We start from the raw sequence: 16,514 nt of genomic DNA on the forward strand, positions 1-16,514 counted from the left end.
AAGTTTGTTGGCAGTTGATAAGTGCTCTCATTCTCAAGTATTGGATCAATCAAATCCTGATATTTGCTGCCCGTCAGTTACGCTGCCTCCCATGAACCATGGACCTTGCCGTTGGTGGGGAGGCTTGCGTGCCTCAGCGATACAGATGGCCGTACCGTAGGTACAAACACAACGGAGGGGTATCTGTTGAGAGGCCAGACAAACGTGTAGTTCCTGAAGAGGGGCAGCAGCCTTTTCAGTAGTTGCAAGGGAAACAGTCTGGATGATTGACTGATCTGGCCTTGTAACAATAACCAAAACGGCATTGCTGTGCTGGTACTGCGAACGGCTGAAAGCAAGGGGAAACTACGGCCGTAATTTTTCCCGAGGGCATGCAGCTTTACTGTATGATTAAATGATGATGGCGTCCTCTTGGGTAAAATATTCCGGAGGTAAAATAGTCCCCCATTCGGATCTCCGGGCGGGGACTACTCAAGAGGATGTCGTTATCAGGAGAAAGAAAACTGGCGTCCTACGGATCGGAGCGTGGAATGTCAGATCCCTTAATCGGGCAGGTAGGTTAGAAAATTTAAAAAGGGAAATGGATAGGTTAAAGTTAGATATAGTGGGAATTAGTGAAGTTCGGTGGCAGGAGGAACAAGACTTCTGGTCAGGTGACTACAGGGTTATAAACACAAAGTCAAATAGGGGTAATGCAGGAGTAGGTTTAATAATGAATAGGAAAAAAGGAAAGCGGGTAAGCTACTACAAACAGCATAGTGAACGCATTATTGTGGCCAAGATAGACACGAAGCCCACGCCTACTACAGTAGTACAAGTTTATATGCCAACTAGCTCTGCAGATGACGAAGAAATTGAAGAAATGTATGATGATATAAAAGAAATTATTCAGATAGTGAAGGGAGACGAAAATTTAATAGTCATGGGAGACTGGAATTCGAGTGTAGGAAAAGGGAGAGAAGGAAACGTAGTAGGTGAATATGGATTGGGGCTAAGAAATGAAAGAGGAAGCCGCCTGGTAGAATTTTGCACAGAGCACAACTTAATCATAGCTAACACTTGGTTTAAGAATCATGATAGAAGGTTGTATACATGGAAGAACCCTGGAGATACTAAAAGGTATCAGATAGATTATATAATGGTAAGACAGAGATTTAGGAACCAGGTTTTAAATTGTAAGACATTTCCATGGGCAGATGTGGACTCTGACCACAATCTATTGGTTATGACCTGTAGATTAAAACTGAAGAAACTGCAAAAAGGTGGGAATTTAAGGAGATGGGACCTGGATAAACTGAAAGAACCAGAGGTTGTACAGAGTTTTAGGGAGAGCATAAGGAAACAATTGACAGGAATGGGGGAAAGAAATACAGTAGAAGAAGAATGGGTAGCTTTGAGGGATGAAGTAGTGAAGGCAGCAGAGGATCAAGTAGGTAAAAAGACGAGGGCTAGTAGACATCCTTGGGTAACAGAAGAAATATTGAATTTACTTGATGAAAGGAGGAAATATAAAAATGCCGATAATGAAGCAGGCAAAAGGAATACAAACGTCTCAAAAATGAGATCGACAGGAAGTGCAAAATGACTAAGCAGGGATGGCTAGAGGACAAATGTAAGGATGTAGAGGTTTATCTCACTAGGGGTAATATAGATACTGCCTACAGGAAAATTAAAGAGACCTTTGGAGATAAGAGAACCACTTGTATGAACATCAAGAGCTCAGATGGAAACCCAGTTCTGAGCAAAGAAGGGAAAGCAGAAAGGTGGAAGGAGTATATAGAGGGTCTGTACAAGGGCGATGTACTTGAGGACAATATTATGGAAATGGAAGAGGATGTAGAAGAAGATGAAATGGGAGATACGATACTGCGTGAAGAGTTTGACAGAGCACTGAAAGACCTGAGTCGAAACAAGGCCCCCGCAGTAGACAACATTCCGTTGGAACTACTGACGGCCTTGGGAGAGCCAGTCCTGACTAAACTCTACCATCTGGTGAGCAAGATGTATGAAACAGGCGAAATACCCTCAGACTTCAAGAAGAATATAATAATTCCAATCCCAAAGCAAGCAGGTGTTGACAGATGTGAAAATTACCGAACAATCAGTTTAATAAGCCACAGCTGCAAAATACTAACACGAATTCTTTACAGACGAATGGAAAAACTAGTAGAAGCCGACCTCGGGGAAGATCAGTTTGGATTCCGTAGAAATACTGGAACACGTGAGGCAATACTGACCTTACGACTTATCTTAGAAGAAAGATTAAGGAAAGGCAAACCTACGTTTCTAGCATTTGTAGACTTAGAGAAAGCTTTTGACAATGTTGACTGGAATACTCTCTTTCAAATTCTAAAGGTGGCAGGGGTAAAATACAGGGAGCGAAAGGCTATTTACAATTGGTACAGAAGCCAGATGGCAGTTATAAGAGTCGAGGGACATGAAAGGGAAGCAGTGGTTGGGAAGGGAGTAAGGCAGGGTTGTAGCCTCTCCCCGATGTTATTCAATCTGTATATTGAGCAAGCTGTAAAGGAAACAAAAGAAAAATTCGGAGTAGGTATTAAAATCCATGGAGAAGAAATAAAAACCTTGAGGTTTGCCGATGACATTGTAATTCTGTCAGAGACAGCAAAGGACTTGGAAGAGCAGTTGAATGGAATGGATGGTATTTTGAAGGGAGGATATAAGATGAACATCAACAAAAGCAAAACGAGGATAATGGAATGTAGTCGAATTAAGTCGGGTGATGCTGAGGGAATTAGATTAGGAAATGAGACACTTAAAGTAGTAAAGGAGTTTTGCTATTTGGGGAGCAAAGTAACTGATGATGGTCGAAGTAGAGAGGATATAAAATGTAGACTGGCACTGGCAAGGAAAGCATTTCTGAAGAAGAGAAACTTGTTAACATCGAGTATAGATTTAAGTGTCAGGAAGTCATTTCTGAAAGTATTTGTATGGAGTGTAGCCATGTATGGAAGTGAAACATGGACGGTAAATAGTTTGGACAAGAAGAGAATAGAAGCTTTCGAAATGTGGTGCTACAGAAGAATGCTGAAGATTAGCTGGGTAGATCACGTAACTAATGAGGAAGTATTGAATAGGATTGGGGAGAAGTTTGTGGCACAACTTGACCAGAAGAAGGGATCGGTTGGTAGGACATATTCTGAGGCATCAAGGGATCACCAATTTAGTATTGGAGGGCTGCGTGGAGGGTAAAAATCGTAGGGGCAGACCAAGAGATGAATACACTAAGCAGATTCAGAAGGATGTAGGTTGTAGTAGGTGCTCGGAGATGAAGAAGCTTGCACAGGATAGAGTATCATGGAGAGCTGCATCAAGCCAGTCTCAGGACTGACGACCACAACAACAACAACAACAAGACAAACACACAGTTTCTAACTGTAACACTTGTGCTGTTGTGTTGAACTTATAGCATAAGACTGTGCCCTTACTGAGTACATTATGAAAGCATTTAAAATTTTTAAATTCGATCAATAACTGCGAGAAGTATTTAAAACTGTATTGTAGTTGGCCCTGTAAGCCGTCAGATTATGCAACAGAAACCGAGTGCCCTCATAATCGGTTAGTAATATACAGTGTGTTTCCGTAAGGGTGTAGTAAAATGTAACAGGACAAAACAAAAATGCTCCACTGATCAATTTGAGGTAGGGAACCTGGGGTCGGAGAGGCCAGCTTAGCAAGAACATATGGAAGTAATCTTGTCTACCGCTCTGTATAGTATTACAGTTTTCCAGCTTATTTACGACTAACGTGCGTACATGTTTACACGTACTGTGTTGTTTATTTACATTTACATTCTTTATTTCCTGCAAGGAAACAAGGAGGAAGAGAGTGATAACTAGGGAGTCATGATGCAGGTTTTGTCTACTTTACTCTTCCATACGGTGGCTCTGTTGTACCGCACGACAATGTCCCACGACAGAACGTATTATGGATGCAGTGCTACTAAGGGAAGTACAATACAATACGACGGAACAGTGCCGCTAGAGTTTCGCAAAACCACTGACGTGCACCTTGTGTATGCTCAAGTGGCCTGCAATGCTCTCAGTGCTTAAATGCTGTACAGGGAACCATTTCGTAACAGAAATCGTCTGTCACGAGAGTGTTTATTTCTCTCGGCCGACGAATACGGGAGACTGTTTCGTTGGAAAGAGGAAATGAGGCTTATGGAAACATGAGGACCATTCGTACAACCGATTTATTTACTGCAAGGAAATGAGGAGGACGAGGCTGATTACTAGGAAGTATTTCCTTTTCGCTGGATTAATGAATGGTTCAAATGGTTCTGAGCACTATGGGACTCAACTGCTGAGGTCATTAGTCCCCTAGAACTTAGAAACCAGTTAAACCTAACTAACCTAAGGACATCACAAACATCCATGCCCGAGGCAGGATTCGAACCTGCGACCGTAGCGGTCTTGCGGTTCCAGGCTGCAGCGCCTTTAACCGCACGGCCACTTCGGCCGGCTTTCGCTGGATTAGAAGGCGGGGTCCTATTTCATGGCCAGCGAAGTCATCTGACCTGAATTCAGTTCATTATTTCCTAGGAGGGTATCTAGAGTAACTTGCAGTTAACTGCAAGTAAATGTGAATAAAAAATACACAGTAATGTGTTTTTATTCGTATTATGTCCTTAAGCTGGCTTCTCCGATCGCAGGTTCCCTACTTCAGATTTTTCAGTAGAGCATCCTCTACGGCCTGTTAAATTTTTGCTCGCTCTTAAGGAAACACTCTGTAGATATCCTCGCTATTGGGCTTCATTCAAAAACAGATCCATCGAACAAGTTTTGTGCTAAAATTACCTCCATATAAGGCGTGTGTGCTCGTATCTCTATTGCAGTAATCAGTGGTGAAGTGCTTACCCTGAGACGATCCTGCAACTTTGGAACACAGTGGTCAGGCGTCGTGAAACCATAGGCCAGTAGGGTAGCTTCTTTAAAAATCAATAGCTGCTCTTAAAACATTTCATCGAACCGCAGAAACTATGTGCCTAGTTTGAATTGTGTGCTCAAATACTGGAACAGGAAGTAATGATATCACACATAAACGATCGACGAGAGAAAAGAGAATCACTTGGACGAAACCACTTGTCTGTGCCCCACACGAAACTCAGTTCTTCACAACAAACAGTAAAATAGCATTGATAAACTTTAGTACCTGACGGTGATGACGAGGCATGCCGCCGAAATACTGTGCCTGCCAGACACTAGCATCAACGAATATCAAAGCCAAGGAAGCGGCAGGAGATTTATTTATTTGGAATGTGAGAAAAATAAAACAGTCGATTGCTTGACTAAAAGAAGGAACTGTTTGGTGGAATAAACCCTGAGGCATCAACAATTCAACAGTTTGGTAAGGGGGGAAGTGTAGGTTGATAAAAATAGTAGAGCGTCAGCAAGTCTTGACTAAAGGAAGCAAACTCAAAAGGAAGTAGGTTGCAGTAAGTGTGTAAGGAGGTAGAGTCTTGCACAGGATAGAATACTATGGTGAGCTGTGCCAAGCCTGTCTTCTGACTGGAGCCCACAACAACAGCAATAAATTTTTCGTATATACAAAATGCAGTCGATTGCAATAGCCGAGTAATAGTCTGTTGACCGCTGTTTGTTATTCCCAGATTACCAGTTTCAGGTACTCTCGTCCATGAATATATGTGTTAAGGATATGAAATCAAATGACAATTGTGGACGTAATCTTGAGTTTACATACTATAAAACTCTCTGTCATTTGCTCTTGCATCTTCAACAGACCTTACATCTGTGACAATGCCAGAAAACGATAATATAGAAGTAATTGACGGCAAACGACAGACTGAATAGAAGTGTATTTTCTAGAAAAAGGATAGCTATCACTCCTCAGTGATAAGTATGGCAGTTTTTCATATATACTTTTTCATATATACTGTCTGCATCAAAAGTATTAAATAAATCATGATACCAGGCAATGGGCACATCGCAGGTTAGAGGAAGTCGATCGTTAAAATTGAAGACCAGGCGTGGCCCAACCTGTAACCTATCTCATGTAGAAGTCTTGATCGCCTTGAATAAAAACTAAATGTACACATAAAGCGTTTTCAAAAGGTATAAAAGCTAAGAAGGTCTTATTCCAAGGTAATATTGAATTGAAATGTGATGTTCAAAATTTTGGATGCCACTAGCACCGCATGATTGTGTTTGCATCTCACCAGAGCGGGATGGCAGTGTCTCATCCATGGGTGTGTTGAAATCACTTCATTCTGCATAAGAAGTCCGAAAGATAAAAGTTACAGCTGGTTCGCTGGCTGCATTGGTCACATATTATTGTCCTTCAAGCTCAATCACTTCTCATCCTGCGGATACGGGGTCCTTGGTCCCAATAGCGAGGTGTTAACCTAGAGAGCACAGCACGTTGTGGCGTAGTGTGTCTCATTTTCGCATCTGTAGTTTATTCAATTCCGGTCTGATTTGCTAAAACTCTCATGTGCCCCAATACCAAACAGCTGTACACAAGTAACCGAGTCCTGTGGTCTTCGCTCTGGTGTGGGAGGCGGGTGGAATAAACTTCACATAGTCTGGAGGGAGTTGGCGAAGATGACTCATACTGTCCGCAGCTCGTGGTCGTGCGGTAGCATTCTCGCTTCCCATGCCCGGGTTCCCGGGTTCGATTCCCGGCGGGGTCAGGGATTTTCTCTGCCTCGTGATGACTGAGTGTTGTGTGCTGTCCTTGGGTTAGTTAGGTTTAAGGAGTTCTAAGTTCTAGGGGACTGATGACCATAGATGTTAAGTCCCATAGTGCTCAGAGCCATGACTCATACTACCTCGATCACTCTTACTTGCGCTTAAGTTGTCACACTGCATTATGTGCAGGTGAGATTCGCTACCCGGAAGCACGTTGTACATGTGTGAATCGCTGTGGGTACGTGCCACGCAGCTGCATATGAATAAACCGCCGAACACGTCACGAATGTGTCAATGACCTAAGTAATCAGTCGACTATATCGAGTGAGGATCTCAATATCCTCGAGTATGCTGCAGAGTCCGCATGCACAGGAGCGGGACAGCGGCTTTGTCTGCTGACATGAGAATGTTTTAACCACTTCTCCCCGAGCTGACATCTTTTACAGTAATGGATTTTGTGCTTTTGTGTTTTCTTAAGCTTTTTTTTTTTTTTTTTTTTTTTTTTGTTAACTTTCTTTTCGTGATTTTTTGTAAAGGCTGCACGGGGGAATGGTATTTTTCCTACCTGTGTTCTCCAATAAGGTATTTACGTTTCGCAATAGCTAAACAAAGAAAAAACCCACATCATCATCTATAAGAATGTAAATAGATAACCGATTTTAATGAAAATTGTCTCAGCAGTGGAAAAGTCAGATCTGTTTAGCGGGAAAAATAACATCGGGCGTTTTTTATCACTTACAAAGAAAAGAAGATACAGAGACTAAAGTAAAAAGGTGCTATTCACTGCCTTCTATATATTATTTGACAAGTTTGTACATATATATTTCCTTGAGCAGTTATATAATATATCCGTTTTGAAATGTTTGGACAACAGGTTTTTTTGTATTTCTCAGTTACAATTTTACCATATGACCTTTGGCAAGAATGTAAAATCCGTCCTTAGTTTCTGGCGGTTCCATTGGCGCTGACCAATTGCGTGTCATCTTCCACCAATAGCGTCATTGGATGCGGTATGGGGGAACATGGAATCAGCACACTGTCAGTTTTTGTGAGCTGGAGCTGCTACTACTCGGTCAAATAGCTCCTCAATTGACATGACGAGGCTGAGTGTATCCCGCTCCAGTCGGGAACGACAGAGAAGAGGCGGCTGTGAGAAGAGGTCAGCCAATCACACACTGACGACCTACCTCCAGGACGACAACGCGACAGCAGCGGCCCGTAGGTGAAGAGGACATAAGTGCCGTGCCTGACTGGTGGCAGCCCACTTTGATAGCAGCTTCAATGTTAGCCACTTTATTAGCTGACACATTGTAGCCTCTGTCATTAGAAATCTCTACATAGCATAGACTTGTATTTGTCTATTCTGAAGAAGACTGACTATTTTGTATGTCGCCCTTTGCTTGCGACACATCTATCAAAGTTAATTATTTGTATTTGTCTAGTTGTAATAAAACTCATTAATACAAGTTGTTTGATTGATTGTCTAGCGAACTGAGTATGCAGGATTCCTAATACACCATCAAGGTGATGAGGATGGGATATCTGAACAACATCGTGCTGACGATTAGGAGCAATAACATAGCGACAACCCAGAGCCACCAGCTGCCACCGATTGTCTCTGTTTTGTTTTTTCATGGGCTTTTGTGTTTTGCTGGCACCTTAGTCCTACATTATGCTTTCTTTGTAGGGGTGTGTTTACATGTTTTGACGGTGTCTCTTATAGTGTTTCTCTCTATTCAGTGTTCCCACAGGAGGGCCTTGCAGAAATTTTCTTTGCTTATGTGCTTGTTTTTATTGCTTCAGTTGTCAATTTATTGCATTTGCCTATTCCAAAATGAGCTATCCACCTCTTCCACCCCCTGGGCAGGTGACTCAGCTGCAAGCAATAGACACAACGCAGCTAACACAGATGTTTCAGTTTCAGATACAGCAGATTGCAACCCTTCTAAACACTGTACAGCAATTACTGGTTAACCAAGCGCCCAATGCAGCACGGTCAACCGACCAACATGCAACATCTGTTGCTCCGGGTATCATACCGCCTTTTCGCCAATTTAAGGAAAAAGAAGAGGAATGGCTCGAGTGATTGCAACGGTATGAAGCCCACATCATTGCTCACAAAGTGTCAGGTACTGTGAAACTACATTTCTTTTTGTCAATAGTAGGAAGTGCAGTGTGTCGCCTCATTCAGAAATTGTTCCCTAATGGCACTCCAAGTGATTTCCTATGATTAGGTTGTAGATTCTCTGACTAACTATTGTGGCAAACAAGTGAATGTGGTGCCAGCTAGGTATCAATTCTTTCGTTGCAAGAAAAGCTCAGATCAGACTTATCGCGAGTAGGTAGCTGATTTGCAGGGTACGATGTGGAAAAGAAAATTAAAATGTGCTTGTGGTGCTTTAGATTAAGATATTATGTCATGTGATGCAATCGAGTACAATGTAACTGATGTCAACCTTAGAGAACAGATTTTGAAACAGTCAGATCCATATTTTCATCATGTAGTGCAAATAATAGTTCAGTATGATTTAGGTGCTGTAGTTGCCGATAAATTTGAGCAAACACAAATTTGTCGGGTTGAGTCATCCCTTGCTCACAACTGGCCCAGTAGGCAGCAAAAGCATGAATGCGCCAAGCTGCGTAAACAGTTCTCTAAACAGGCAGCTACATCAGTAATAGAATTAAGCCATGCCCTTGGTGCTATTCATAACACAGACGCCAAGATTGCCCGTCCAGACAAACACAATGTTACGCCTGTGGCAAGAAAGGTCATGTACAATCCGTATGTTTGCAAAGGAGCAAACATAAGAATTCTGCTCACTCACAAAAATCTAGTCACAAGGCCCATGTAATCATTGCAGTGTCTTCAAAGCCTGATGCATGCATTAGCAAAACTAGCAAGCAAACAGATTCTTTGGCGCTATGCTAGTCTAACGAACTTTTTTTTCATTAGCAGTTTAGTGGGAAAAAATGTGAAATTTCAGTTCGACGCAGGTGCCTCTGTTACATTGCTGAATCGTAACACAAATGAACTGTTAGGCTCGCTACGCCTGTCTAAAACTAATATGCATCTGACGGCTTATAATGGACAATACATTCCAGTTCTCAGAAAATGTACTTGATCTGCCATGTATTGCTCACATACACGAACTGTGAATTTCACTGTGCTACAATCACATGATTGTGAGAACAAATTTGGCCTTCATTCGTTTGATTTGTTTGGCCTTCAAATTCATGAAAATCTGTCAGTGACTGCATTCAGTGCCAATGACACTGTACCTCGCTTGCTGAAAGAATTCCTTGAACTCTTTCCTGAAGATTTAGGAAAGGCTAACAATTCTGTTGCACATATTACTATGAAAGAAAGGGCTCAGCCGAAATTTTCCCGGGCCAGAAGAGTTCCCATTGCATTACGAGACAATGTAGCTGCTGAACTTAAAGAACTGCAAGATAGCGGACCTATTGCACCCATAAAAACTAGCCAGAAGGCAAGTCCACTGGTTTTGCTCCCCAAACCTTCAGGTTGCATTCACGTCGGTGTTGTCATTAAGTCTACCATAAGCCCACAAACTGAGATTGATATCTATCCGTTGCCATGCCCAGAATACCTCATGAACAGATTAAGTGCTGGTCGTTATTTTTCAAAACTTGATTCGCGTGACGCATATCTTCAAATACCAGACGATGAAGAATCTCAAAAAGTGTGCATAGTTAACACTCATTTGGGCTTGTTTAAATATTTGCGTTTGCCTTTTGGCAGTGCTTCCGTATCTGCCTTTTCCAACGGTATTTGGAACAGCTGACTGCTCAAGAACGAAATTGTTCAAACTATTTGGTCGATATTGTCGAAGCAGGTCGTACACCTGAAGAACACATTGAAAATTTGCGTGCTTTGTTTCGTGTGTTACCTGCTGCAGGACTAAAACGTAGACCGGACAAGTGTAACATTTTTAAAGATGAGTTGCTTTCTTGGTCATGTCATAAACAGTAGAGGTGTACATACTTTTCAGACGTATGTGTTGATCTACAAAGCTTTGCAAAAATAAACGAAGGACACTGGGGGACTCTTTGTACGAAACAGTTAGCGCGTAAACCCTGTACTTGACAGGGTACGGTCACCCAAATAGAACAGATGACTTCACAGTGTCACGCATGTGCGGAAAATCAGCCTGCTCCACCACAAAAATTCTCTGCTTGGCCTTAGCAGCAATCACCACAACAATGTGTGTACATAGACTTTGCGCGTCCTTTTTTTGGAACTTTTGTAGGCTGATTGTGATAGGCTCTTATAGCAAGTTTCCTTTTGCTGTTCCAATGAACTCCACAAAGTCATCTAGCTCAGTTCATGCGTTGTCCTCCATTTTTTGCCTCGAAGGTTTAACTGAAGTCATAGTGTCGGACAATGGCCCTCAGTTCATGTCAAATGAAGCTAAAACATTCTGTGAACGCAATGGAATACAGTATGTAACTAATGCACCGTTCCATCCACAGTCCAACAGCGAAACGGAACCTTCAAACAGCAGATGGCCAAACTTCGCACCGAACACACCAGGGATGAAGCATTGTAACTGTTTCTCGCCTCCCATCGTTCCCATCCACGAGATGGATCATCGCCGGCGGAATTGCTTCACGGCCGCCGCCATCGGGTACTGCTCCACCTACTCGACCTTCCTCAGCATCCGGCGCCAAAGGAAGGCCATAAGTATCGCTTCGCGCCCCATGATATTGTGTTTTTCAGGTTTTTAGCAGGAGCAGACGGTGGGCGCGAGGCGAAATCCTTCGTCGGCTTGGCGCATGCACTTATCTCATTTCAGGCTCAGACGGATTACAGCGCCGACATCGCAATCAAATTCCTTACTGTCATGTGCACAGTGATCCTTCTGTATCTCTTCTCCCAGATTCACGGATCCCGAGGACAGCGCAGCCACAGCAGCCACCAGAGGGTGTCACCACGACACTGCGGGACGACTCCATGGAGACGGAGCCTTCGCCTCCTCCGCCTCCTCTCGTCCTATCAATGAAACTGGACCAGCCCAGGCCACAGCGGCCGACACCTTCTGCATCTTGGAATGGGCCTCAGGAGGTGGATGCCTTCGCTTCTGGGTGTTTGCCAAGGGACATTTCCACCAAAGCGAAGGCTGGATGGCGGCGTACGACTGGAAGTCTGACGTCCCCTGCAGCCACTGTTTCTGGTCCATCTGAGTGTCGATGCTCCTGCCTCTCCCCTCTTACCCCACCTCAATTGTCGTGTTCCATATACGACGACGGTCCGTCGTTTTGGGGAGGGGGGGGGGAGGAATGTACAGCGTAAAGTCAGCGCCTTAACACAGTCGGGAACGGCAGAGAAGAGAAGGCTGTGACAAGAGTCAACCAATCGCACGCTGACCGACCTCCCTCCAGGACGTCAATGCGACAGCAGCGGCCCATAGGTGAAAAAGACATAAGGGCCACACCCGACTGGTGGCAGCCCACTTGGATGGCAGCTTCAACGTTAGCCACTTCGTTAGCCGACACATCATAACCTCCATCATAAGAAATCTCTACGTAGCACAGACTTGTGTTTGTCTATTCTGAAGAAGTCTGATTGTTCTGTATGTCGCCCTTTGCTTGGAACACATCTGTCAAAGTAAAGTATTTGTGAAACTTCCTGGCAGATTAAAACTGTGTGCCCGACCGAGACTCGAACTAGAGACCTTTGCCTTTTGCGGGCAAGTGCTCTACCATCTGAGTTCGAGTCTCGGTCGGGCACACAGTTTTAATCTGCCAGGAAGTTTCATATCAGCGCACACTCCGCTGCAGAGTGAAAATCTCATTCTGGAAACATCCCCCAGGCTGTGGCTAAGCCATGTCTCCGCAATATCCTTTCTTTCAGGAGTGCTAGTTCTGCAAGGTTCGCAGGAGAGCTTCTGTAAATTTTGGAAGGTAGGAGACGAGTTACTGGCAGAAGTAAAGCTGTGAGACCGGGCGTGAGTCGTGCTTCGGTAGCTCAGATGGTAGAGCACTTGCCCGCGAAAGGCAAAGGTCCCGAGTTCGAGTCTCGGTCGGGCACACAGTTTTAATCTGCCAGGAAGTTTCATATCAGCGCACACTCCGCTGCACAGTGAAAATCTCATTCTGTTAAGTATTTGTATTTGTCTATTTGTAATATAACTCATTAATATGAGTTGTTTGATTGTCTAGCGAACCGAGTATCCAGGATTCCCAGACACAACAAAAAATCCCTGGCACCATCGGGCATCGAGACTGCGTCCACCACGCGGCAGTCAGGCGCGCTCACCACCCAGGAGTGGGACCTTCGTCAAGGACAGCCAATATGAATTTTGTCTTAATCACTCTCATTGCTTGATTTTACATTGTCTAACTATATTTAGAATTTTTCGTAAAAAGAATGGTCCCTCATAACCTCGCTTTCGCCGCTCTCGTGCCAAACCACACAGCAGAGAGCTGTCACAAGAAAACTCACCTTTGTCGCTGACATGTAGACGGAAAAGGCCATTGGCGACGGCGAGACTCTCAGTACAGATAGTATCCAATTTCAGCGACTGTTCGCCTGCGTGGGGCTAGTATGGGAACTGCTGGCAGAGTTAAGACGGACCGCTTGGGAAGCGCGTGATGGGGAACGATTTCGGCTTCGCTACGCGCATGTAGTGCTCTGTCCAGAAGCCAAGTCCCGGTTCGGGGCGCACAGTGTTTACCTGCGCCGACTTACCCTCATAGCGGGAGCCGTCCGGGTAGTGGAAGACACCCTGTCCGTACTTGAGACCCTGCCGCCAGTCGCCGTGGTACTGTGCGCCCCCGCGGAACACGTAGATGCCGACGCCGTGTCGTTTGCCACGAGCGTACTGCCCCACGTAGAGGTCGCCGTTGGGCAGCCGCGCCCACCCCCGCCCGTGACGCTGGTCCGCTGCGTTGCGCTCCCCCCAGTACTCCTGTACAAACGCAACGGGGCACAAATAACACAGTGCACCGAATTTTCGCTTAAAATTTGTAAAATAAAATATTTACGATTTCTATATTTATCTATGTATAATACTACCTCACAGAAAAAGTGAAGTACCCCTAAGATACAAACAGATGTCAATGTAACTTCGTACACACACGCACACACACACACACACACACACACATACACACACACACACACACACACACACACACACACACACACACACACCGCATGTAAGTAACTTGAGTTGCAATGGTCCGTGACGTGTAGAGCAGCCACCAGAGTACATTAGCGTTGTTACCTGGCCTGGTAGGGTACAAGAGGCGTTAACAGCGTCAGATATTGAGCGATCACTTGAAGTACACGAAAATGCCACGTACTGATTTGGAACAGCGTCATCAGCAGCTGACATAATTTGAAATGTGGGAAACCGCCTGAAAACCACATCCAGGCTGATCTGCACTTCGACCCCTCTCGTTAACCCTCCGCGCGCAGTTCATCCGTGGCCGGCTATTCTGGTATGATTTTTTTTTTAGTAATTTAATTGAAAGCTTTGTTGCTTTGGTAAAAATAAAATTGGTTCTTTTTGTCGTGACAGAATAAATTACTATTAATCACACCAGATTTGTCGGAGAACAGCAACAACATGTGTAATTGATCCAGCTTTAAGAAATTCTATTACCTTTTAGCGGAAAATTCGTGCGGTACTCTCCGACGTTAGAAAAGTCGTGGTGTTCCGTTCGGAGCAGGAGACGGCTGTCTTTTCTCATTCGCGATATCGAAAATTACTAAAAAATGAACAGAATTTTTTTTTTCGGAGTAAGATCGCGCGGAGAAAACAGACAGAAGTTACATGAAAGAAACCTAAGGGACCAACTAATTGGATTTGTACGAACATATAAACGGAACTGAAAGAACTTGGAATGAATACTATAACGATGTCGTTACGACAGCCTCCTGTTCCGACAGAACACACGCTGGATCATCAGCTGCATAAATCTTTTAAACAGAAAAGATTATCACAAGTATAATTAATGAAAATAAGGTTGAGAGATTTTCTTTGAAATTAAATAAGCTTCAAGGCTTCAAGTATTATATTACGAAACGGAAACTTACATTAACATGGCCACCCATTGTGGCGGTGGAGAGAATTTTCATGATACACATTCTCGCTTGTTTGTGGCTACATATATTTTTAATCACTTAAACTCTTAAATTTACAATAAAATGATTATATCAGTATGGAGCACAATACTTTTGCGTCCGACTCGCAACACATTCACAGAAGAACAGCTAGAGAGCGGCGCGGCTCCCTGCAGAAGTAAAAATTGGCAATTGTTATTTTTGAAACATAGGTGCATCGTTTTTTTACTGATCGATAGCCGCGTATAACAGTTTATAGCTATGGTGATATTCTGCGCTTTTCAGGAGCGCGGCAAAGATATCTGGTTACAACATTCATTGGTATATGTTAAAAGTTCGCACATACTGACGCGAATACAGAAAAAAAAACTTTTACATGTTAGGAAACGCAGTGATAAAGGCTGTAATGTCACACTATCTCCCGTCCCGGAAGCGGCGTTTAGCGCGCACGGCTCTCCGGACTCATCCCTTCCTGCAGTTTACTTTCAATCCATATTCTGTACTAATTTGACTGCTCACTCTATCCAACACATACTGTAAGTGTCTTCAGCCTATCATATAAGCGATATCCCTTCACTTTGAATTTTAATCACACTCAAACCTTTCTATTATTTCCGTCATTGCTTCCTCGATGTACAGACTACACAGTACGGGCGAAACAGTGCATGCCTGTGTTACACCATTTTCAATACTGAGCAGTGCTTGGTTTTCCAATGTTATTGTTCCCTCCTGCTCCTTGTACCTATAGTATATGACCCGTCTTCCCCTGTAGCTTACTCCTGTTTTCCTCAAAACGTCTAACATTTTGTAACATTTTACACCGCTGAACGCTTTTCCTAGGTCGGCAAGTCCTATGAGCGTATCTTTTGATTTTTCGTCAGTCTTGCTGCCATTACCATGAGCAATGTCAAAATGCCCCTCTGGTGCCTTTACCTTTCCTAAAGCCAAACTGATCGTCATTTACCTCATCCTCAATTTTCTTTTCCATTCTTCTGTATTTTATTCTTATCAGCAGTTTGGATGCAAGAGGTGTTAAGCCGATTGTGTGATAGTTATCCACCAGTACTGAATTTGGAACTGTGTGGACGGTATTTTTCCGAAAGTCTGACGGTACGTCGTCAATCTCATACATTCTGCACACCAACCTGAATAGTTGTTTGGTTGCAGCTTCCTCCAACGATTTCAGAAGTTCCGATGGAATGCTATCAATACCTTCTGCCTAATTTGATTTAAAGTCTTCGAGAGCTTTTTAAAATTCATGTATTCCATATCGACTTCAATTTCCTTTTCTATCATGTTATCAGCCAAGACCTTCAATGTACTCTCCCCACTTATCTGTTCTCTCTCCTGCATTTAACAGTGGAAATGCACTCTCAATGTTCCCGCCCTTGCCTTTAACTTAACCGTAGGTTGTTTTGACTTTTCTATATGCTGAGTCAGTCCTCCCATCGCTCACTTCTTTTTCAACTTTTTCACATCTTCCCTGCAGCCATTTCGTCTTGGCTTCCCTACACTTGCTGTTTATCTCACGCCTAAGGGATTTATAACGCTATATCCCTGAACATTTTTATACTTCCTTCTTTCGTCTATTAACTGAATAATTTCGTCCGTCACCCAAGGATTCTGCGCAGGTACCTTCCTTGTTATTGTTTTTGTCTGTGACTACCCTTTTCCGAGATGTCCACTCCTCTTCAACTGAGCTGCCTGCACTGACATTCCTTATCGTAGTAACCACATCCTCAGCGAACTTCAAA

At 43.6% G+C, this 16,514-nt stretch overlaps 1 protein-coding gene across 1 annotated transcript in view; it reads right to left on the bottom strand.

Moving 5' to 3' along the window:
* The window catches only part of LOC126092656 (radial spoke head 1 homolog), a 179,756-nt gene that overhangs the window by 130,084 nt on the left and 33,158 nt on the right, over positions 1–16,514 (bottom strand). Inside the window, exon 2 of the mRNA XM_049908378.1 lies at positions 13,381–13,600. Coding sequence (XP_049764335.1) covers positions 13,381–13,600 — 220 coding nt within the window. The remainder of the gene's footprint in view (positions 1–13,380; positions 13,601–16,514) is intronic.

The sequence above is a fragment of the Schistocerca cancellata genome, chromosome 7 (assembly GCF_023864275.1).
Source record: "Schistocerca cancellata isolate TAMUIC-IGC-003103 chromosome 7, iqSchCanc2.1, whole genome shotgun sequence".
Taxonomy (NCBI): Eukaryota; Metazoa; Arthropoda; class Insecta; order Orthoptera; family Acrididae; genus Schistocerca; species Schistocerca cancellata.